Genomic DNA, 23,360 nt, shown 5'->3' on the forward strand with positions numbered 1-23,360 from the left:
AGTGTAATGAAAGTTGTTTTAACATGCTGTGCTTTTGAAATATTTAAAAGATTGTATTAGCTAATCTCAAATTCAAACAGCTAGTTCTCTTTGGATGTGTAGAGAAGACTGTCTTCTGGGAAGACTTGCTCTTATATTCTCTGATTCTTTTTTCTCACAGAATTTGCCGTAATCAAATTCTGCTTTTTTTTCTTTTTCTTTTTTTTTTTTTTTTTAATGCTTAAGAATACACTTAGCAGAGCAAGATTAAACCTCTACTTGAGATGTGCCCAAATAACATAGGAAATGGGAGAGTATTCTGTAAGTGTTGGGTCCACCGCGGATTCAGTCCGGATACCGGAGATGAAACAACATCCAGTCTGCATGCGATCAGTGCAAAATAAGGCCATCTACTTTATTCCATCTCAACTAAAGCTTCTGCTCAGGTCTTGCTGCTTGCAAAGCAAATGAAAATATTAACTGTGATGGTTTTTTTGTTGGGTTTTGTTTTGTTTTGCCATCTAAAGAGAGAACAAATGAAAATTAGGAAGCCTATAACTTTTTTGCTTGATTCCTTCTTTGGCTCTAAGATAGCAGTCCGCTACTTGTTGTGGTAGCAGGTTGATGTGCTATTATTACTTGCCCTGATGCCTCACAAATGTTAATTTTTATGTAATCCTATTTGATTGTAGATCTTTAAGGATAATAATCTAGCCTAGTCTTAATGCTTTGTGGAAAAAAAAAGAAAACAACCTGTGCCATTGTTGCTAATGTCTGTTATTATCAGAAAACCTATAAAAACTGTTCTGAAAGTAATCAAAGTTTCAGGTTCTGTAAAGTCAAAATTCCATGAGCAGAAAATACAAAGTATGGATACTGAAATGCTTCTTTAGAGGCTTCCTTATCCATTTATACAGGGATTGTGTGGATTTTACAGGATAACAAAACATTCTTGCTACTGTACTGATGATACTGAATTTCCTGTGAAACAGAAAGGTTTACTACTGGCAAGAGCTAACGAGTAAACTAATGTACTAAAAAAGTAAACCATATTTAAATGTAATCTTAAATATCTTTTTCTAGCAATAGAAATGAATAGGAATTAACACATTTCTCACCAACAGTGAGGAAATACTGCAGATGGGCATCATGCGCTCTGGCTGTTCACATCATGTCTAATTTGACTGAATATAAGTAACGGGTGCCCATTTTTACTTGACCTAATCTGTGCTTGCATTCAAAAAAGCACTTAGAGGTAATGTCCACCTTGGATAAGAATGGGAGATTAATTTCTATTAAACATCTATCTCTATCTCTTGTTAATTCTCCAATGCTGCTTGAGCTCCTCACATGCGGTTGATCCTACTGAGTGAAACTTGTCACAGATGGAAGCTGAATTTAGGCTTTATGGCTTGAATTTCCAGGGTTAAAATTTGGAATTGGTGACAATTTAAAGTTACTGTACTTAAATGACTTGAAGGTTATTTTAAGTTTGAAATTTGATTGCTATAAAATGGAATCCTTTGTCTGTAATTTCTAGTGCCAAAAGAAAGCAAATACATCCATGTGTGTAAATAGGTTTTTTAACATGTATGCTTATTCATAGTTGTCAATACAGGTTTTGTCCCTGTAAACAATCGATTTCTCAGTCATTCATGCCATTTGTTTGAATCTGTAAGCTTCTCTTTGTACCACTTCAAAACAGGTGCATAATGGTAGCACTTTGTTTATCTGATACTGTTCCTGAATTTTGAAGCCATGTCTTTTTTTTTTTTTTTTCCCAAAAGAAAACCTGAAATCACTTCTGATGTACCTTCAAGCTATCCTTCTATTGGAAGGAATTAAAGTACCTTTAACTGTAACTTGATGTTACCATTTCTAAGAGTCTTTTTCAAAAGAATCAGCTATTAGTCCCAAACTGCGTTGTTGGGTGGAAGTTGTGTGCTCACTTTTATGGACTGCAGGTGCCTACTATGGTAAAGGTGAGGTCACAAGTGACCCTAGAACAAGAAGCTTGCTTCTGCAGGGGAGCAGCTCTTTGCTTAATCTCTTGCACTCCTTTTCCTGGATTAAAATGGAGTTTTCAAAGGCTTTTCTCTTGATCCCACATCTCTGAGTGAACATGCTCTGTAGTGGAGGGAGTCCCATAAAACCTAACACCCAGTGCCTGCAAAGTAGCATCACTTTGTGCAGCAATGACCCTGGGCAGCTACTCAGAGGATTTCTGCAGTGCCCAAGGGCTGGAGCAGCATCTCTGTGTGCTGCTGCTTCTCCCCAAGTCCTGCTGCTGGCCAGCAGGACTACTCTGTGGCTGGGCCTGGGAGCATCGCTGGCAGCTGAAGGGGCTGTTCTGTACCCCTGTGCTGGCGGCAGACCAGTGTCCACTCAATGCCTCTTCCCAGCAGGATGTCGGAAGGGCTGGATGGGCACTTTGTGCTTTCAGCAGTGACGTTTTCCGAGGGACAGAGAGGTGAACAGAAGGGATAGCTGAACTGGCCATGGGTATCTCTGACTGGAGGGGAGGCAGAGAGCTGCCAGCACAGCCAGACCCTCTTGGCCTTTGGGCACACACGTGCTGTGAGGGTTGGCTACTGCCAGCCCCATCCCTCCTGGCTGCAGGACTCGTTCAGCCAAGTGAACCTTGTCCAACTCTTACAGCTCCCTGGGCTCCACACACTGATGCCCAGCCTCGCAGGGAAGGTAGAGGCCCAAAAAGAATGAGGAAGCCCCCCTACAAGCCCCCAGCACAGCAGTGGGCAGACCGACCTCTGCACCTCACTGAGCTAAACTTCAATCTCTACACATGGGACGGTTTGTCCGCTGCTCCTGTGAAACTCCAAAGCCAACTAAATCATCTTTTCCTTTCCTAGTATTTCCACAGAATGAAGAGTCTAATTAAAATCATTCCTTAAACACTAAACAGAGCCTGGCCCACGTTACAAAAAGCAGCAGGTTCCAGAAGGGTTTATATTAATCTAATGCACTGGGTTTATTAACAACAGGAGCATGTTCAAAGGTTTTATAGAAGTCTAAGGCTTCATTAATTCAACTTGATTAAGCTAGATTTCAATTCTACATTTTCTGGTGGTTTCCTTATACTAATTATTCACTTGTAGACTATTTACAACGGGCTTATGTTAGAAAAAACGGCTCTAATTAAATAAAAGAAAAGCGTTCTCTTTATTAGCCTATTTCTAAGCACGTACGTGGGAATACTATCAACTCTGGATGGCTCCAGGGCTGAAAAAGCATATTAATGCACAAATAATACTCAGTGCTGCCGAGGAGGGATGCGAGGGGAGGTTTGTGCCACCTGAAGGCAGCGATGCACCGCCTGTCAGCTCTGCGTGGCGATGAGGCAGCGCTCGGCGTTTTGTAGCGACGCTGCCAATGGTTCGGGTTCCTTCTGTCCCAAATATTCAGCTGAAGCAGCGTTGTCTCGGTCCTGCCCCGCAGAGGGGCATCTCTACACAGAATCAGTTGGTCACAGACAGATAGATGGGCGTCGTCTCCTTTCCAGGGCAGCACCGTCCCTGGAGGAGAGCTGCGGATTGCCCTACGTGCAAGCTACAAACAGCCGGCAGGGCCAGCACAGCCAACAGCGCCCGGCTTCAGCCCGGAGATGTCACGAACCGAGCTAAGATCTGTCACGGCGTCACCGTAACGTCGCTTTGCCACAAAACCCCGCTGCCGGTGCCTACGGAGGCGGGAGGTGCCTCGGTCTCCTCAGCGTCCGGCTGCCGCGCCCCTCCTTCCCGCCGCCATCCCGGCCGTTCCCTCAGGGCGGAGGGCTGAGCTCGCAGCCGGGCGTTGCGCGGGCACGGGAGGAGGATCCCCGCTGCTCGAGGGCCGCCCGCCGGGACTTCCCAGACCCGGACCCCGCGAGAGGGCGCTGGCGGGGCCGCGCCGCTCCCCGGGAAGGCTGAAGTTTGAAAAAGTGCCGGTCGTTGGCGGCGCCGCACGGAGCGATGGCGGCGGGCAGCCCGCAGGTGAGCGGCGCGAAGGGCGAGGCGAGCCTGAGGCGGGGGGCGTCGAGGCGTCCCTCAGCCCGGTCCTGGGGGCTTTCGGGGGGGTTTCCCCGTCCTCCCGCCTGGAAAACTCGGCTCCGTGCTCCGCCGGAAGCCCACGGGAGGGGGCGGTGGGCAGGGAGGATCGCGGCTCTCCTTCGGGGGGGGGGTAGGAAGGCAGGCAGCGCCCGGCGCTCCTCGGGGAGTCGGGGTGCTATGGAGGAAAGCGGGGTCCTCCTCGGAGTGGGAGGGGCTGCGCGGCTCCCCGCGGGGAAAAGCAGCGCTTTCTGGGGTGAGCTCCCCGGCACAGGGGTACGAACTCCTCCTCGAGGCGTTTCGAGCCGAATCCGGGCAAGCGGTGATGGGGAGACGGCACAAAGAGCTCTCGGTGCCATTGCTGAGGGTGTGCCCCGTCCCGCGGCCGCACGGGATCTCCGCTTGCCAAAAATCTCATCGTTCAGTGTTGGAAAGAGGACCAGCTCCAGGCAGGGCTGCAATCGCTTTTTTCCAAACCGAGCTGTGTCCTTTTCTTGTAAAGAGCGAATGTGGTTAACGCGATCTGCCCGACGCGGGCCTCAGCACGAAGCTGCTGTGAAAGAAGGGATTTAAAATGCTGCGGTGAAGACGTGTGGTCTGCAGCGGGATGCTTCATCACATCCAGCTCCTTACATCACATCAGTTTTGCGGTGTGGCTCTGAAGGACGGCTCTGTGCTGGGCTTTGTGCAGCTGATGGCCGGGCTGGGTAGCGGCCCAGGGGCTGCAATTCAGAGGGCCAAGAGCAACTTGGGCTCTGCTGAAATCTTTGCTGGATAGGAAGCAGTCTGGATGCTTCAGCACAACCCGAGTGCAGCTGAAGCCCTGGGTGAGCTCTAGCAGGCAAAAGTACCAAAAGTGAGCTAATTTAAGCTAGCTGGGGGTATTTCTGTGCAAGTTGTGATTGCGTGCCTGGGTTGTGCTGAAAGGCTGAGCTCAGCTGAAGGGCTGACCTCTGGGAGGCCAGGAACAGCTGCACGTGGGCTGTGGCGGCATCCCGACACCCCAGCGACATTCCTCAGTCAGAATGCAAAATGCATCAACACAAATGCAAATGCAGCTTTCTTATCCTTCTCAGAATAGAATGTTCTACGTTCCTGGAGCAAACTATATCTATGGTAAGGCATCCCTGCTCTATAGAGGGGTAGAAGGACCCAGTAAAACATACCATGCTTACGTTCTAATTGTGTTTAGAAAATGAGTGTGGTGCATTCCGTCCAGCTTCTGGCAGAGTGACTTGAAGGGAAACTGACCTGACTACTGCCTGGACTACAGCTGTTCTCTGAACCCCTATCCAGGTTTCTGCACTCGGTACCCTTTGTCAGAACTAATCTTGCATCAGCCACTCATTCTGTTGCTCTGTGCAGATGGAGAGGATGGATTGCTTACCTCTGTTTGCATAGTTTGGATAGAAAATAAATCTGCCTGCTTTTTCTGATTTTTTTTTAAATTATTATTATTTTTTTTTAAATGAGACTTAACCAGCAGACTAATTTTAGTCACTTCTTACAAAGTGGATAAAGAGCTTTTTGATTTTCCAACTTCGAGCGGGTAGAGCCTGAGCCTGTGAGTCAGGAACTCCATGATTCAAGTTCTTCCTCGCAAAACCCTGGATGTTTTTCAAAGCTCTGGCTTAGTTCCTGGCTTTATTAATTGGGCGAGAACTTCCTGGACTCAGGATGTTAATCTGAACCTTTTTGTTTTGCTACCAATCTGAACAATTCCTATTATGGCTATAGCGTATCCCTTGCAGACCCAACTTGGTTTTAGGCCAAATTTAAAATAGATTTGTTTTTCCTTTTAGTTCTTTCATTATTTTGCTGTTGGGCTGAACTTGTACTGCGAACTGGTCGAGGATGTTGGTTTGGGTCTTTGAGCTGTGTAACAAAATATACAAAGGGTGTGATTGAATAATTATTTGTTTCTGTGTGAGTGGCATGGGCTTTGGGTGCATAGCACGCTTAAACTGCAGCAGTGTATGTGAGTAATGCAAAACCAGTGTGGTTTATTGTTGGGAACATGGTCAAGCAATTAAGGAATATGAAAGCAAATCATGAAATCATGATTCCTGAGTTCTCTCTTTAGTGTGGTTGTGTGGTACCGAGTTGGTTGGTGGAGTTTGGCTGTGCAACCATTTCTTTTGCATTTAAGTGAGGAATGTGATCATGCTACGTTAAGATATTAAATGCTCTTAATGCCATAAAGCCACCTCTTGTGCAGAAGAGAGAAGCACAGCCTCTTGTTTTCATCTGTTTCTTTAGGTTTAGGTAGCATCCTTCTGGATAAAGTTTTAAGAGCTGCTGTTTGAATTCAGTGCTTGTTTGGTGAGTGAGATATACTTTAGATGCTACTGCCTATACTGTGCAGGTTCAAAGGTTCAGAGTTTGTATACAGAACACCTCTGTCCAGAGCTGCTGCTGAGGCATATCTCAGCAGAACAAGGTGTATTGAAAACAATACGAAACAAAGCCCAGAGCAAGTGTGTTGGCTGCTAAATGCAACACGTTGAGTGGCCTTGCCTGTAAACCACAGGTTGAAACAGCAGGCTGCTTCCCTTTTCAGACACAGCTGGAAGTTAAGCTTGTTCTTTGCTTGCTCGTTTGTAAGCAGCTGCTGTAGGGGTTATGTTTGTCTTCTTCGGGGTAACAGCTTTGAGCTGATGCATGGTTGTGACATTCTGTAACGTCTCTAACAGGATAGTTGTGTGTCTTTGGATACATAATCTGTATTTACTGTATGGTACCAGTAGAACGTGATCAGGACAAAGGCAAATATTGGCTAAGTTTGATACTGTAGGAACAAAGATTTATGTAGCCATTAAATAACCAAAAGAAAAGTAAGATGGAGGTTTGTTTTCACTATTATTTAAAGCTGAATTACAGCACAGGATGATCAAAGTTGCATTTTATCCTCTGGACTTTGAATCTAAGTCTTGAAAACTTCATGAAAAGATGAGCTTCAGAGTTTGTGTGAACCATTTTCTAAATGAAATGAAGGAGTGGAATCTTTTAAGGGTATTGTTTCATCCTTAAAAAGAAGGTTAAACTGTTTTATTTCTGAAATCCTCTTGCCCAATGCTGCTTGATTGCAGGGCAGCTGTCTCTTGCAGCTGGGCAATGGTGTGAACTTAATGGATCCAAGCTTCCAGCAAAAACTGGAGGGTGAGAAGGAACTTCTTCGTCGTGCTATACAGAAAGAACTGAAAATTAAAGAGGGAGCAGAAAACCTGCGTAAAGCAACAACAGACAGAAAAAATCTGGCTCATATAGAGCACGTGCTGAAATCCTCCAACCGCAAACTAGAACAACTTCATTGGGAACTTCAGGAGCTGAATGCGAGGATTGTAATAACTGGCAAGGAGGACAATAAGACAGGTAAGCCATGGGTCACAGCTGGCAGGAAAATCTTGTGGTGCTCCAATGCTAGCGGGGATTTTTCCTGTTGGTATTCAGCTGATGAAATACTCTGTGCAGTAAAAGGTTGGGAACAGAAGCAATTGAGGTGAAAGGAGTCGGGCAACATGAGAGATTGGTGTAGAGGGAAGAATGTTGGGCATGAACAATATTTAGGAGCAGGCTGTAGGTGAACTTGAAGGGATCTGAATAGGCAGTTGAACATTTAAGTACTTTATGGGATGTGAGTGAGTATAAAATTGAAAGAGTGATTGGTAGGAGTAGTTCACTGATAAAAAGAAATACTTAGAAACTTAAGCTTCATTTGAAACAATATTTTGCAGTCAGTTTTGTAGAGAATAGAGACCTTTTTATGTGTTATTTTGTAACTTAACCTTCTTGTGTGGAATCATTTAGAACCATGCAGTGAAATAACTCAAGAAAAGACAACTAATTATGTTTATGACATAGTTTGTACAGATGGATCTTTATCTCCTGACCCTTGCCTCTGGGAAAGAAACCCAGATCCCATGGCCAGGAAGGTTGAAGCTCTCAAAAAGCAGCTGCATGTTGAAATGAAAGTCAAGCAAGGAGCTGAGAATATGATCCAGATGTATTCAAGTGCAACATCCAAGGTAAGCAGGAATAAACAACAATTTGGAAATATTGATCCCTGAAATTAAATGTATCTGTATTAAATCCATATACAAACTCTCTCTGGTAATTGGTATGTGAAAGAAATTAATCTGTGAAGCATGCTTGACTGAATCCTAGCTCTGCGTTTTGGTGCTCAGCATAGTGATAGCAGGTTATGGTACTGCATGGGACAACCAGTCATATGAAAGTAACATGTTGCAGCAATCTGACACACAGATTGCAGGAATTGAAAAGGAATTGGAGGGCACATATGTCATTTGTCAAGAGCTTAAGCTAATCTATAATTACTGGATGTTAGGGCAAGGCTTTTCTGGAAGGGCATTTTTAGTCCACTTTGGCCCATGCTATGGTTGCCTTGTCTTTTATGAATCATGTGGTGATTACTGTTAGAGGGGAATTATTAGACCAGCCAGACTGGCACAGCCTAGCAATTTTGCTCCTTATAGCAGTTCTTCCATGGCAAATGCTGATTGTGCTTCTGCTCTTGAATGTTGCTTAATGGTATTAATGATAGCGTTGGGAATCATTCTTTTAATTATTTTTTTTAATTTTTTACCTCAGCCACCTAAATCCTTCTATGAAAAGTTCTAGTTAGATAAAGAGTTGCTGTAGGCACGCTCGTTCATTCCTGAATCGATGGATGACCTTTTGGAAAAATCTTACTTACACACTACAGACTCTTCATGACTCCTTTGGTGTAGATGCTGAACTTGGCTGACTGAATGTCCATGTAGATGTGTTAAGACATCCAACCTCAGTGTTCGTAGTGACTTGAGCTTGGAGGCAGCTTTGAGTTGGAGAAAAGTATCTCATAGGAAGTAGCATGATAGAAGTGCTATCTCTAGAAAACAGAGATATTCTCTAACTCTATTTAGCTTGAGAAGATAGTGATAGTGAGGGTAGTATAAGAGATACATTCAGTTGGTAATGTGAGGAAAATTAAGTTAAAGTGTGTTGATATCTCTTTATTTGAGAGAAATTTTCAGTGCTTTACTAGTTTCATATTCATCCCACTTACTGAATTTGGCATAATCATATTTAAAAGTCAAAAGTCAAACTTAATTCACTAAGACCAGCAGTGTACAGGCGTGTGCTATTCTGATATTCTCAAACATTATGCTCAAGAGCACTGTAAGTACAACTAAGTAATGAGCTACAAGTCTCAGCTGACTGCAAGATTTGGTACTAACTGACGTATCTATAAGGCATTTTGTAGCAACTCATTTTTTTTTCCCTTGGTGTCATAGTCCATCAAAGACTCCTTGGCCTGTCCTTTCTCTCTAAAAACTGAGATAATGATCTCAAAGTCCTTGATCCTCAGCAATGTCTCTTTTACATAAATGCTTATGTATGCTATTTCAGAATCGTTTATATGATCCTTATTGCAGGTAGCATCTCACTCCTTAGCTGAACACATCGCCATAATCTATTTTGAATGGTCATGGTCCTTTCTCTGCACATGCTTTCTGTTTGGCAGGAGCGGAAGCTGCTGGCTACAGCTAAGCAGATGCTTCAGGACAGTAAGACAAAGATTGAAATTATCCGCATGCACATCGTGAAGGTGTCTCAGTCAGCAGGAGGGATGGAAGATACGGTGGATCCAGCAGGTAGGGTGTGTTAAGTGAAAGATGTGGCCAAAACCTTAAGAGCCAGAATAGTCTATTTTGATCCTCACTGTATTTTATCTCCCAAATACCCAGTGAGGCTGGGAGCCACCATCAATGCTGTGGAGCTGCGCATTGAGGAGCTGAGGCATCGTCTGCGTATTGAAGCTGCTGTAGCTGAGGGGGCAAAAAATGTGCTGAAGATCCTAGGAGGGAGTCGGGTACAAGATCGCAAATTTTTGGCTGAGGTAAGCACTTATTCAGGTCGTCTTAAAGAGCAGTTTCATGCCTCAACACCAGTGATTTAGCCTGAATGAGCAGAACTAACCATAAGTTGTGAATTTGGCAAATTCCTGACTGTGAGAACAGACTGTTTGGGATCACTTTCTCTTCCATGGATAATATTCCTTGCTTTGGTGAAGCTACTTAGAAACTACTTAGACACCAATGGGGCAGTCAGGATCTGTTGGAAAATGTTCCCTTAAGTTCTTTGTTATTAAGATGTTATCAGCCCTTTTTTTTGAGACCAACTCTAGTTGTTCATAAAGGAATAGTAGTACCTTGACTGGAGCTGTTCCTTTGAAAACTTCTGCCTGCTTTCTGTTCTACTTCATATTGCTAGGCTCAGGGTCGTTTGCAAGAGTCCTCTCAGAAGATTGACCTGCTGCGCTTGTCCTTGGAACGTCAGCTTAGTGGGCTTTCTCCAGATCACCCAAAACGAGCTCTCATCAAGCAGGAATTAGTAAATACCTCTTCTCTGGGAGCTCAGCATGGCATTATCCAACCCACTTCAGTCATCAAACCTACAGCTCTTACAGGTATGTAAATCCTGCACAGCATCTTGTTGTGGAGAAGATGAAATTAAAAATGAGTTGCATTTCTTCTAATTGTTGTAATGCCTCTTGTTATGTGGACATTTGATCTTCTGTGAATAAGACTTATTTCTTCTATGCTGCTAAAAGCTTTCTGATCGTATGAGTTAGTAGTTGATTAATATATTAAATATCTGTCATTTATTAAATAGGCATTTGGACTTGTTGATCTCTGTATGTTCCTTCCAACTGGACTATATTATCTATACTATGTTATTCTAACATGGGGTAGATTTAAGCTATATTAGCCAAAGAATAATGAATCTGAGAAATTCTTGGACCCGTATGAGGATAGATTAACTGGAATCACTGTTGTCTTTAATGGAATAACATTCTTTACTCTCCTAAAATTCCTCAGGAACGTTGGAAGTGAGACTGATGGGATGTCAGGATTTACTGGAAAATGTTCCCGGCCGTTCCCGAATGGCTGGTTCTTCTCCCATCTGTGGCAGCCCAGGCGACTTGAAGTCCTTTTCCCTAACAAGAGTTGGCCTGGGTATCCATGGCCGTAGTGTTGCAGGAAAGTACCTGCGAAATGAAGAGCTATGTAGTGAGTATGAGGCTCCTTGCTGAGATGTGAGAACTACATTAGCCTAGTACAAGGCTGCAAAACTAAGTCACATCGTACCTAATCCTCCTGGCTATCTCCTGGAAATTATATTTGGTTGGGATAGTCACCTTCAGCATGACTAAATCTTCAGTTTTATATCAATGTAAAAGTCTTTAATCCACATTTTCTCCTTTGTCTAGATGAAGTCCTTGCTGTGCTCAAAGTGGACAATAAAGTTGTTGGCCAAACAAACTGGGGACCAGTAAATAACCAGGCATGGGACCAGAGCTTTGTCATTGAGCTAGACAGGGTAAGATGGCTTACCTTTTCCTGAGTTGTGTTTGTTTTTCCATTTCACCTTACACAATTTACTCATTTAGTTGCAATTCCATTTGATTGGCACTGTCCCTATGCCCTTTTGTGTACCAGTTATCTTAGTCTTCCCCTCAAGGCAGTGCATCTCTGGCAGAAATTCAGCCTGAACAACATCTGTTGTCCTTTGTTCTGTATCTAAATAGTTTTATTTTATCTTACTAGCAAAGTGACTCTAAGAAAGATTCCTGAAATGTGGAGCAAAGGCAGCTGTTTCCAAAAGGTTTTGTAGCTGGGAAGATCTGAAAATGTCAGAGGCAGAGGGGGAGCAGAAGGATGAGGAAGTTTCTTATGCACACAGTCTAGTTAACCGAATTTAACAGCAGTGTGTGTGTGTGGCACATCCGGATTGTGGGGCAGCATGTAACTCTTCTGCTTTTTTGTCTCCACCACCCATCACCCATTCCCTCTAGTCTCGTGAACTCGAAATTTCAATTTATTGGAGAGACTGGAGAGAACTGTGTGCAGTGAAGTTCTTACGTTTGGATGATTTCCTTGATAATGAACGCCATGGGATGTGCCTCTTGCTTGAACCCCAAGGAATGCTTTTTGCAGAGGTAGAAATGTCAACTTTGTTTCTTTTTCAGAGAAATCTGTCTGTTCAGGGTGCCTGTCCTGAGAGCAGTTGTTCAACCCAGTACACAAGGAACAGAAGGAGTAATAATCTAGAAGGGTAGAGTGACACCTGAAATACTTTTTGATCAATATCATGTATATGAATAAGGAGCAATGTGATATTGTAAGACATACCCTGAAGTGACACTTCAGCTACTCCTCTGTACTTACATGTGTGCACTGTGAAAACCATTGTTTTTTTAATTTGCTTTCATTATGAGTCATTGGTGACACTTTAATTAGACGTAGGGCTTAATGGTCAGGTTTGAATTACACAGGCTGTAGAATCAGAATTCATATTCCCTCTGGGTATACTTATTTTACCATCTTTCTGAAGATAGTAATAAAGAGTTAAATGCTATCATGAAGAGATCATCCAGATAATCCTTTACGTGCTACAGTGCTTTCTTGTTTGTGTTGCGATAAAAGATCCCATGCTTAACTTTCCAAAAGCAGGATCTTGACCTTACGGACCAAAATTTACCTCCTATCCTTTGTGTTTAGTGGTTGACTTTTTTTCTTTTTTTAATTTAATTTTTGTGCCATGGACTGCTGCTTTTTTTTTTTCCCCACCTTACAAATAGCTGCATTATAAAGCAGCTTTTTATGTATAGGTTTGAGTTAGATTAATTTTATTTAGGATATGAATTGGTCTCAAGTTTTTGGGTTTTCTTCATTTCAAGACACAGAAAATTTCAACCACAGTTGAAATAACAGATGTTTAGACAGTGAAGCTAGAATAACACGATCTGGAATCTGTGGGAGTGATTCCTAGCTTACCAAAAAGATATGAATGGAGAATCTGATGAGAGAACATGTGTGCAAGTTCACATTCACAATGTAAATGCACTATTTTGAAAAATCCCATTTGCTTCTTTGACAGGTGATGTTCTGTAATCCTGTCATTGAGAGAAAGCCAAAACTGCAGCGACAGAAACGTATTTTCCCCAAACAGAAAGGTGAGCTCCTATAGAGCTGAAAGGTAACTGACTGACTGGGGTGTGTGGGTGAGGGGCAGGAGTTTGCGCAAGTAGTCTGCCATGCACTCCTATCTCATTAAATTTGTGAGGCGCATTAAAATGCTTGTTAATTACTGTGTGTAAGTAGGTGGATTTCATTATTATATTATAGTGTTCAGTCACAAAAAACTCAAGCTGTCTGGTTGCAGCATAGTGTTTAATGTGATATTTTTGCACTGTTTCTATTCACAATTACCAGTGTTAGGATGATACAATTACTACTGTTTAACAGACTTCTTAGCAAGATCTAGGACTTGAGCTGTATTAATTTGCCCAGCAGTGTTGTTACTGATGAAAGGACAGGTATTGGAAAACTTCCTGGAAAAATCTAAATCGTAGAAAACTGTAGCATGAACAGGCTACTGATTGTCAAGGCTTTGGAACTGGCATGTCAGACTAGGGACTGGAATAACTCTCATACTTTCTTTTTAGTCTGCAATTTTATTTATTTATTTTTTTCCATGAAGCAGAGTAAGGTAAGATTTCACATACACGGGATTCTTGGCAGTGGGGATAAACTTGATTTTATATTTATGGAGGTGGTAAAAATAATAAAAGGATTCCAAAAGCTTTATACTGTTTTTGAGATATTTTCAGAAGCTTTCTGTTAACAGGCTGGGTGATTAAAATACAGTGTACAAATAGAAGAAAACTTGGCTTAAAATAAAATAATAAAAAAAATATATTTTATGAAGCTTCTGTTTGAGGATTGCTATGATGTTATATGGATCTATTTCATCATCATGATTAGACTTCATTCCCTAAAAGAAAGTTAATTCTTCCCAGAGTGCATTTCTATTTTCTTGGTAAGCCCACAGGTGTTTGGATGATAATGGTAGTCTAACAGTTCATCAAGCTGTAATCTGTACATTGTAATCTCAGCAATGTTTCCCCTTCAGGGAAAGAATTTCTCCGAGCTCCTCAAATGAACATCAGTGTTGCTGCTTGGGGTCGCCTGATGATGAGCTTCCTCCCTCCATGTAGTTCCATTAGCACTCTGAGTCCCCCACTTCATGATTCCATGCATGCGGATTTCTCTCCAGTTCCCCTACAAAATCATGTCAACTCAATAACCAAGCTGAATAGGTAAGTCATGTTCTGAATATTGCTGTATGACAGTCTGGAATGGGCATAAAATACACCTTAAAATTTTATTGCGCCTTACTGAGGTGGAAAAATATATTAATATGGAAGTTGTATCTGTAAAACTTAATTCAGGATTTTAAGAAAAGCTGATGCTGCCTGAAATGAAGTGGGCTTGGTGGGTTGTTCAGTGTTCTGTGGTTCCTTCTGAATTATTGTTGGCAGCTGAACCAATTTCCAAAATCACCATCCCAATAAGCAGTGTGCTCCAGAACAAGGGGAATTTCAGCAACTTTGTCTTTCTCTGCAGTGAGAACTGTGGGTATAGAAGTGGTCATAACTAAGCACTATGATGCAGAAAACAATAAAGCAGATTATCAAAAGTAACATGAGTCTAATCAACAACTTAATAGATAGTTTTCGGTTATTTAGAAGAGCATGTTTCTCGTTGATGCTTCACACACTTGTCTTGTGAATCAAATGGTCCTCTTGTCCACTGTATTGGACTGAAATAAACTTTGCTTACATGTTAAAGGTGATATATTTGTGTTTCCATACAATGCTCTGCTCTAAGGCAATTTCTTCTTTTTTTTTCTTACAAACGCAGTGACTTTCCTGTGGCAAAGTTTACATATGATGATGAAGCACCACCCAAGCCTCCACGTCTCTTTCTGATGTCCAAGTCCAAAGAACCAACACCATCTCCTGCAGATTCTCCGGTAATCTGGGCCAATAGCGAGACTTTTATTTGTTGGTTGATATTCTTTCAAGGCCCAGTTCTAATTTATTTTATTACTGGAGAAATTACCTGTGCTTCTGACAGTTGCCTCCTCATTAGCTGAGCTGATTGGTCTCCAAGGTTTCAGAGCCCAGTAAGCTATTCTGGCATGGAGTATTCATGAAAGTCTTGCAGCTCTTTTTTAGTAATATATAGCTTTTCTTGCAAAATGAGAGGTAGGTCAGCATTGGGAATTCAGGGCAGAAGTACCCAACAGATATCTATGAATAAAAAGTAGGGTTCAACAGGCTTTTAGGACCAGGTGAAAATGTTTGTTGTTAAAGAAATTGGGCAAAAAGAGAGAAAAGCTCTCATTTTCTGAGAAAAAGGAGCAGGAAAATTGTTCTGAGTGATATAATGCGTAATAACTTGTGTTCGACCATGTCTAATCCATTTCTTCTTTGGCTTTGACAATAGAGGAGTCTGCATTCTCTAATCACTGTGGCTCTTTTAGACGCTTGAAATGTCTTTTCTTTTTCTATAAAGAAAATATTTTTTTCCTAGACTTCTTAAAGCATACATGGTAGTAGTTTTGTGTAACCACAGACAACCTTTGTTGATCTGCTTTCCTCCAAGCGGAAGTGATGACCAACTTCAAATACTTGTCATGCCGTATTGTTACACCAGAGGAAATTTGGATCACGGTATCTACACCTGATTTGGTGATTCCAGAGAATTACATTCTGCAACTTTCTCTCTGTTCCTAGTGTCTGAAGAGGCTGCATGTAGAGGAGAAGACTTGCAGCTCTGCTTTAACAGAATTTGCAATCCAGGCATCTCCAAGGTAACAGTGGGCAGCATGAGATGTCTTGGGTCACAGATTTAAGAAGCACTGGGCTGAAATTTCTGAGCATAGAGTACAAAAATTTTACTTAAGATATGCTTTGGTTTCTCAGCAGCAGATTCTTAGTGCTGTTTGTGGGCAATACCATGAAAAGTCTGCTCTGAACTTTACTTCTCCAAATGTCTGCTACCCCTTACTTGCTCATTAAATCCCATTACTTAGCCTATTAATAGACTTTACAATGTAATAACCAATGTTAGTAGGAACTAAGGTCACTTAACTGCCTTCCAGTGCTTCCTTGTGTTAAGATTTTATAGTTTAGTGCATTTAGACACACCAAAGTAGAATTGTAAGACATGTATTTCAGAAACACTCTTGGCACCCTTTTCACTCTTTTGTTTTCATCAATATGCAAGACAAAATGTTTTTCGTTATATAGGGAGGCATAAAACAGGAAGTTGTTTATAGTCTGTGGCAGGTAAGTACGTATCTTGTATACTGAAAAGATACACAGTAGTATACATACCAAAAACAAGTAAAAAAATTGCTATTGTTGAACAAACACTGACTGAAAAAGTACAAATAAGACCTGCCTGAGCAGATCTTGAAGTTCAGATCTTAGAATATTCTGATAACTTCATCATCACTTTTGTGGGATCCCGTCTTGAAAATGCTGGAGTCAGGATGCATTCAGACAATTACCTACCTTCTCTCTGAGAAAGCTTAGGAGGGAGTTGGGTCCTAATGAGTTGGGTGCCTACTGAGCCCTTCATTTCACTCTCTGGAGGAGTATAGAGCATCTGCTACCTTTTAAAGGTGATCCTGGTGTAAAGCTTTTGAGGGGTGGGTGTTTTGTTTTTTAAATTATTTCCAAGCAATTCTGTGGTCTGAGTTTCCTTGGTAACACCTTGTAGCTGATGTAATGTTCTATAGAATCTCTCTTTTTTTTTTTTTTTTTTAATTTTATTTCCCTAGCAACATCTTATGTCTGTTGTCTCTCTTTGTTTCATTTCCAATTCCTGTTTGAGAACTTCTCTTCTTATTATTCCCTTGTCCTCCTGGCACTTGGTATACATGTTCATGGCTGGTTGTCGCAGTTGCAGATGAGCCTGCTGAAAGGAGTGTTGGCAAATCTGAATTTTACTCTCCCAAGGATGGGGGATGTGGGAGAACTAATTCTGTTATGAGAAGTACACTCCAGTGGCAGAACAGCAGGCCTAACTTCTCAGGATTTCAGCCAAGGTGGCAGGTGTTCACCTTGCCTTTTGCTGTACTGAGCTTCTTCCTCTAACACAAATACACACTCGTCTGCATTCTGTTTCTGCATCTTTTGTATATTGTCTCAGCAAATCTTGTTTGTTTGTCTTCAGGAAAGGGGCAGTTCATCTTGAGGATTTTCACTGCATCGCCATGCTGGGACGTGGCCATTTTGGGAAGGTAGTGTAGAAGTGCTTTCTCTGTGAAGGGCTGTAGGGCTGCTGTTGTGAAGGTGGGCCTCTGCCTCAGAGTCTGAATAGAAATGTTGCAGATTTGTTGCGCGGCAGATTTACAAACAAAACCACGAGCAGATGGTACTCTTGCTAACAGCCAAAAGTCCTGAAGATTTGTGGCTTCAAAACATTGAGGAAACCCTCCGGGGAGTGCCAAACTATCTAATAGAGCACAGTGTTACCACTCGTTCCGTTATCACTGTGATCATTGGTGGAATAGTGTGATTCCCACAAAGTGTGCGTATAGGTGCTTGCTGTAAGAGTATTGAGGTGCTTTTAAAACACAGCAGTAATGCTGCTGTTTCTGAAAAGATCATAACTTACAGTGATGTCTTCCTGGACTGCAGCAGCTCAAGGAGTAGGGAAAAAGCTCCATTTTTTGGAGCCGCTTGAGCCTGGTTTTAAGAATGACTGTCTGAAGTGGATGGAAATAGTTTCTGTTAATGGGAGTCAAAGTAATCCAACAAGGAAATAACAGATTTGTTTGGAGTACAGCATTTTTGTTGTCTTTCAGGTACTGCTGGCCCAATACAAAGCAACTGGGAAGTTGTATGCTATCAAAGCCTTGAAGAAAAAAGATATCATTAGGAGAGATGAAATTGATAGGTGAGCTTTGTCGTACAATTGCCAATGATACATTATCACATCTGTAATCTGTAGGTATGATGTATACTAGTCTTAGTGCTATTAATGTTTAGGATGACCTTAAGGTTGGGGTATCTAAAATCAGGAGTAAGGGAACTTACAACAACTTTCTTTCTAGCTTCTGGTGCAATAATACGCACCTGAAGAATGATCTAAAATTCAAGGTTTGGAAGCATATAAGACAAATATTGTAATAACCACGCTTTTTATTTCCATATCGTAAGAGGTAAAGAGTTTCATCTTCATTCTGTCTTTCTTGAAAAAGGTTTTTCTGCCAAATTTTAACACTGACATTTTAATTCTTTGAATCCTGGCAGCTTGAACTGTGAGAAGCGAATATTTGAGGTGGTCAATTCTTCTGATCATCCATTCCTTGTGAACATGTTTGCATGTTTCCAAACACCTCATCATGCTTGTTTTGTGATGGAATACACTCCAGGAGGTGATCTTATGATGCGCATACATGAAGATGTTTTTCCAGAGCGTACAGCACAGTGAGTTACAATTAGTCTAGTTTCCAGGCATTGTAAGTGTTTAACTTGGTTCTCATATATTTTTCCTGATAATTGTTCCTCTTTGCTAGGTTTTACACGGCCTGCGTAGTCTTGGGACTCCAATTTCTGCATGAGAAGAAAATTGTTTATAGGTAATGCAGTGAAAAATCAAATATAAGACAGCTTAGCAACTTGAAAGTTTATTTTTTTCCTGTAGCTACATCTCTGGAGCTATCTTGCTGAAGTCTCTAGTCTTTGTCTTTATTTTTCTCATCTCTAAGCTGCTTTGTGAGGCTTTCATTAAGAGGAAAACATCAGTAAGTTGAGGGGAATCTTCCAAATAATATGTGGTTTAAACTGAATGTAGACTGGTTGTAGATACTTATTCTTTTTATGAACATCTAGTTTCTGCCTCATGCAAAAGAGTCTGGATGGCAGTCCTCAGACTTCATCCACCATTTTCTTCACCCCCTTCTTTGCCGACAGGGACCTGAAATTGGATAATCTGCTTTTAGATGCTGAAGGATTTGTGAAGATTGCAGATTTTGGACTGTGTAAGGAAGGTGAGTTCCTTTGATGAAGCCAATATTTAAGCATCAGAACAAAGCTTAGGGTCTGGGCTTTGGTAAGGTGTTCACAAATATGAGTACCAGGTGGCTGTATGTAACTTTATCTCCACTTAAAATAAACGTGTATTCATCTCCACTTAAAAAAAAATAAATGTCACCTGTCTGCCTATGATGAACTTGGAAAGAGTACCCTTTGCTCTTCAGGTACCTTATGAAGGAGTTTACAGTGTACTTCTCTGCTGAAAGAAGCAAGGATGTAGGATGCTACAAGATATGTACTTAAGTAAATGAACAGTGGAATCTGCAGGTTTTCTTGATTGAGTTGCTTATTTAAGCATTGTCTGAGTTGCTATTCAGAGTTGTTGGGGACCTGAGGTATCATACGTTCTCATTAGTATTTGCAAACACTGATGAGAGCCTTTACATGGTTAACAACAAATTATCAAGAGGTAACCTATCGCTTTCAGAAGATGAGACTGCATGAGATCTATTTAGAAGCATGTGCTGGATTTGATAAGAGTGTTCTTGTCCTGCAGGAATAGGTTTTGGAGACTGCACAAACACCTTCTGTGGTACTCCTGAATTTCTGGCTCCAGAAGTCCTCACAGACATCTCTTACACTCGGGCAGTAGATTGGTGGGGACTGGGTGTGCTCATTTATGAGATGCTTGTTGGTGAGGTAAGACCGCATATCTCTTACAGAATATCATCAAGCAGTCTTGGGCAGAGCAGTACCCAATCACCTGAGATTTTGATGAAAGTAGCAAACTATTTATTAGTTATTAATAATACTGTAGTATTTAGATAATTTTTCTGTGCTTGCCAAAGAATAATTGATCTGTACAACTCCTTGCTATTCTCGTTCCTGTATATTAGCAAGGAATGGATGCCATGTGTGTTAAATTAAAAATTGTCACAATTGCAGTCGCCATTTCCTGGAGATGATGAGGAAGAAGTCTTTGATAGCATTGTCAATGATGAAGTCCAGTATCCACGATTCCTTTCATCAGAGGCACTTTCTATAATCCGTAAGGTAATGGGCTTGAGGGGTCTCTGGGTGCCTGAGGAATTTGTATTTTATCATAAATGGATTCACAGGAACTCTGTTAGGACCAGGTACTGTTTGTGTGTGTAGCCTACAGCTGCCTACATGGATTAAAGAAACACTTAAAATTTATGTATATTTTTTCTTCTCTATACATAAATGCTATTCTTCAGCCTGAGAATGAATAAGGAATCTTCTCACTGAGGTCTGTTGCTGCAAACTCTGAAATAATGAAGTGTTGATTCAAAGACAGAAGTATTAGAGTCATTCACTGAAAGTGGCTTGATTTGATTTTTGAGTGTAACCTGGTAGTTACAGGTGCTTTTGAGTGTAACCTGGTAGTTACAATTAAGATGAGATTCTACACACAGTTTGTAGTGGGTATGTCACTGACAAGCTGTTCACAAGGAGCTATGTTTGAGCTATTACTAGCAGTTTGACTTTGCTGCAGAGAAAGTGAATGAGAAAATACTGAGGAGCTGGTTCATCTCTTTCAGTTTTTATCTTCAGAATGTTGGTTTTGTCCATCTTTGTTCCACTTATTTAATTCTGAACTGATCTTTCCTTCAGCTTCTTCGAAAGTGTCCAGAGCGTAGACTGGGAGCAGGGGAAAAAGATGCAGAAGAGATTAAAATCCAGCCCTTTTTTAAGGTAGGAATTCACTTTACTCCTCCTCCTTAGCTCTTGTATTTGAGATGAGTGGTTTGCTTTCTGTTGGTACTGAGGCAAATTTCCATTATTTATCAGTGAGATCTTAGTGGCAGCTTATGTTGCATCTTATTGCTCTATTCAGGCATTAGTGTTTCAATTCATGTTGGCAATGGCACCCCTAAGTGTGTTTTCTGGGCTCTGTAAGCTTCCAGGACCAGCTTGTTATTCCAGATTGTGCTGCTTCTATGTATGAGTATATATTTCTTTTAAGCTATCACCAAATACTCTGTTATAAATCAAACTGCAGCAGACAAAGATGTGGTCCAGTGATGAAAGACATTGCCATTCAGTCTAGTTGGTGGCACCTACATTTGCAGAATATACAAGAATCCTAAGAGAAGTTGGAGTTAAAGATACACTTGCTTTAGGTCAGTGGCATATGTTTGCTTTAGGCAAAGGTGTTACCATTCCTCCAGGTGCTGTTGAATCTCTATACTACCTGGCCTGCACCAACCATATTGTTTGCTTTGGCATGTTTTTTCCCTTCATTTTAACTTCACATTTTACAAATAATGTCAGCCTGGCCTGTTCACTTCCTTCTCTTACAGGAAATGGATTGGGATGCTTTGTATGCCAGGACTCTGAAGCCCCCTTTTGTGCCCACTCTAAAAGATCCAACAGACGTTAGCAACTTTGATGAAGAGTTTACATCACAGAAGCCAATTCTGACTCCTCCAGAGGAGGTTGCTCTCCTAACCCGTAAGGAGCAGGCTGTCTTCAAGGACTTTGATTTTGTCTCCAAACACCTTTTGTATGCTTGATTCCTGTGCTTAAGAAACATGAACAAATAAATTGTTACCATCTTGAGAGGGCATAGAGAGGACTTGGCATGGGCAATGGAAAAGTCAACAAACTTCATAGAATGGGTAGTGGTAAAGTGCCCTGCAAACTGTTACTCTGCTGTGTTTTTTTCAGCCTTGCTTGCTGGAGGAATACTGGATGTGAATTACCTTTGAGAAGTTCACTTTTGATTGGATGTCTTCTGCTGCCACTGAATATATATATATATATAGTAATTTGGAATTTAATCTGAACTTAATTTAATGATTTAATTGTCATCTCTGCCTCCCAGGTTACTCTTTACAAAGAGCCAAAGGAATGCAGCTCTTTTGGGTTACATAACACCAGGGAGAATGGGCGCTCCTCTCCTGTTTTCTAGAAGAGATATGCAGTGCTCCTTCTTTGTAGTGATTTTATTCCTGTTCCCACTTGTGTATGCCAGAGAAGGAATGGATTTTAACACAACTGAGGTAATGATGTTTGAGTTTGGTAATGATCCAAGTGATGTACCTTAAGTAAAAACAAAACAAAACTCTTTATACTTCTTTCAGGATGTGAAATCTTAGCTATGGATTTTAATAATGTAAAGAAGCCACCATTTTGCACATGCTTTCTTTTCCTTCTTCTTTTTTTTTTTTTTAAATAAAGATACTATTCCTTATAATTAAATCTCAGCTTTTCATCTCCTTGGCGTTAGGTGAATGTTTCAGATCAGTGCTACCCATAGTAAACTCAGTAGACAGGATTTTATTTTTCTCTGTAAATGTCAGGGTAGTATTTTTCTTCCTTCCTTCCTTCCATCCCAAGTTGTCTGTGTACATATTGCATGGTATGATCAGCTGTCACATCCAAATGATTGCAGTCAAGTTGTCTCTCTGCAGTTGTTCATCAATGTGTATATCCTGTATCTTTTTTGGAATAGTTAAATATTGACAGTGTTAGTGCTGGAAAATCAGGATGCTTAAGCTGATCTAATTTGCCTAGCAACATACTTTGTAATTAAACTTGGTTAGATTCATTTTCTTCTCTATAATTCATGTTAACTTGCTGGGTAAAAAAAGGAAAGCATGTATAGAAATGAAGCATTTCACTGAAGACAAATAAGGACACAAAGCTCTTATTCTTTCAGTTTTCTTCAGCAGAGGTAGACAGAAGTTAATACAATTGTGCTATTTTTGGAGATAAGAAGCAGCTCGTGAGTTGCCTGGGTTAAGTGCTTCAGAATTCAGAGGCATTTAAGAGCTTTAGTAAGAGCATATGTTTGTGCAAAACAAATAATTCACTCTGAACATTGTTTTCCTATTTTCAGAGCCAAGTATAACTGCTGCTGAAACTTCCAGCATATAAACATACTTTCAACCTTCTGCTCTGCACCATTTAAAGGAGGATACACATCTTCCTCTACCAGTTGAATGTAATGGTTGGCTTGCTTATGGCCCTGCAGTTGTTTCGTGATTTTCCTTTTTTTTTTAAGGACTTCTTCAGAGCGTTAAGCACAGTGAGTTGTTAGTTCAGGTGAAACCTAGAAGTTGAGTTTCAGAAAGAGAGGCAAAAAGAAACAAACAAGATGTATGTAATTGTTTAATACTTTTATAGTACAAATACCATAAGCTACCATTTCAGTGCAAGTACAAGAGAATTACCAAAGAGCACAACGCTGTGTTTTGAACTTTATTACCTGCTGGCATATTTTTGAGTGATAGCTGAAATAATTGCTAAGGAGGAAATGAGCCATCCTGCAACAGGCACCACATTGACACAACTGCAGGGTCCCTTCTGGACTGTGCATCATTATTATGAAAACAATTCTTAATATTCTGATATCCCTCTGACAGGAGTTCCTTCTCTGAACGCATTAGCCTGGATGCAGGTTACAGACT

The 23,360-nt window shown here is 41.2% G+C and overlaps 1 protein-coding gene across 4 annotated transcripts; it reads left to right on the top strand.

The window, feature by feature from the left end:
• Positions 1 to 3,717: 3,717 nt before the first annotated feature.
• On the top strand, positions 3,718 to 23,250 carry PKN3 (protein kinase N3). Of its 4 annotated transcripts, none has more exons than XR_016458890.1 (23): positions 3,718 to 3,968; positions 7,112 to 7,394; positions 7,884 to 8,047; positions 9,547 to 9,676; positions 9,770 to 9,921; positions 10,296 to 10,491; positions 10,904 to 11,095; positions 11,296 to 11,405; positions 11,881 to 12,024; positions 12,966 to 13,041; positions 14,001 to 14,187; positions 14,792 to 14,903; positions 15,670 to 15,746; positions 17,117 to 17,183; positions 17,751 to 17,842; positions 18,199 to 18,375; positions 18,465 to 18,527; positions 18,862 to 18,938; positions 19,481 to 19,623; positions 19,870 to 19,977; positions 20,560 to 20,640; positions 21,249 to 21,950; positions 22,790 to 23,250. XR_016458890.1 is itself a non-coding variant. In XM_090121391.1 (23 exons), the coding sequence occupies exons 1-23, from the start codon at positions 3,948 to 3,950 to the stop codon at positions 21,820 to 21,822; spliced, it is 2,853 nt and encodes a 950-aa protein (XP_089977517.1). In that variant the 5' UTR covers positions 3,718 to 3,947; the 3' UTR covers positions 21,823 to 22,117. The 4 variants fall into 4 exon arrangements, 3 of the variants coding, with proteins under 3 accessions (XP_089977517.1, XP_031457524.2, XP_089977518.1); XM_090121391.1 differs by lacking the exon at positions 22,790 to 23,250 and having other exon boundaries at positions 21,249 to 21,399; positions 21,773 to 22,117; XM_031601664.2 differs by lacking the exon at positions 22,790 to 23,250 and having other exon boundaries at positions 21,249 to 22,117.
• The last annotated feature ends 110 nt before the right edge of the window (positions 23,251 to 23,360 follow it).

This window comes from Phasianus colchicus, chromosome 19 (genome assembly GCF_987193195.1).
Source record: "Phasianus colchicus chromosome 19, bPhaCol1.hap1.1, whole genome shotgun sequence".
Taxonomy (NCBI): Eukaryota; Metazoa; Chordata; class Aves; order Galliformes; family Phasianidae; genus Phasianus; species Phasianus colchicus.

Coding starts and splice junctions, on each gene's coding strand:
- PKN3 (XM_031601664.2), top strand. CDS start 3,948: ATGGCGGCGGGCAGCCCGCAG. Junction 10,492..10,903: donor CAAACCTACAGCTCTTACAG/GTATGTAAATCC, acceptor AAAATTCCTCAG/GAACGTTGGAAGTGAGACTG. Junction 19,624..19,869: donor ATGAGATGCTTGTTGGTGAG/GTAAGACCGCAT, acceptor TCACAATTGCAG/TCGCCATTTCCTGGAGATGA.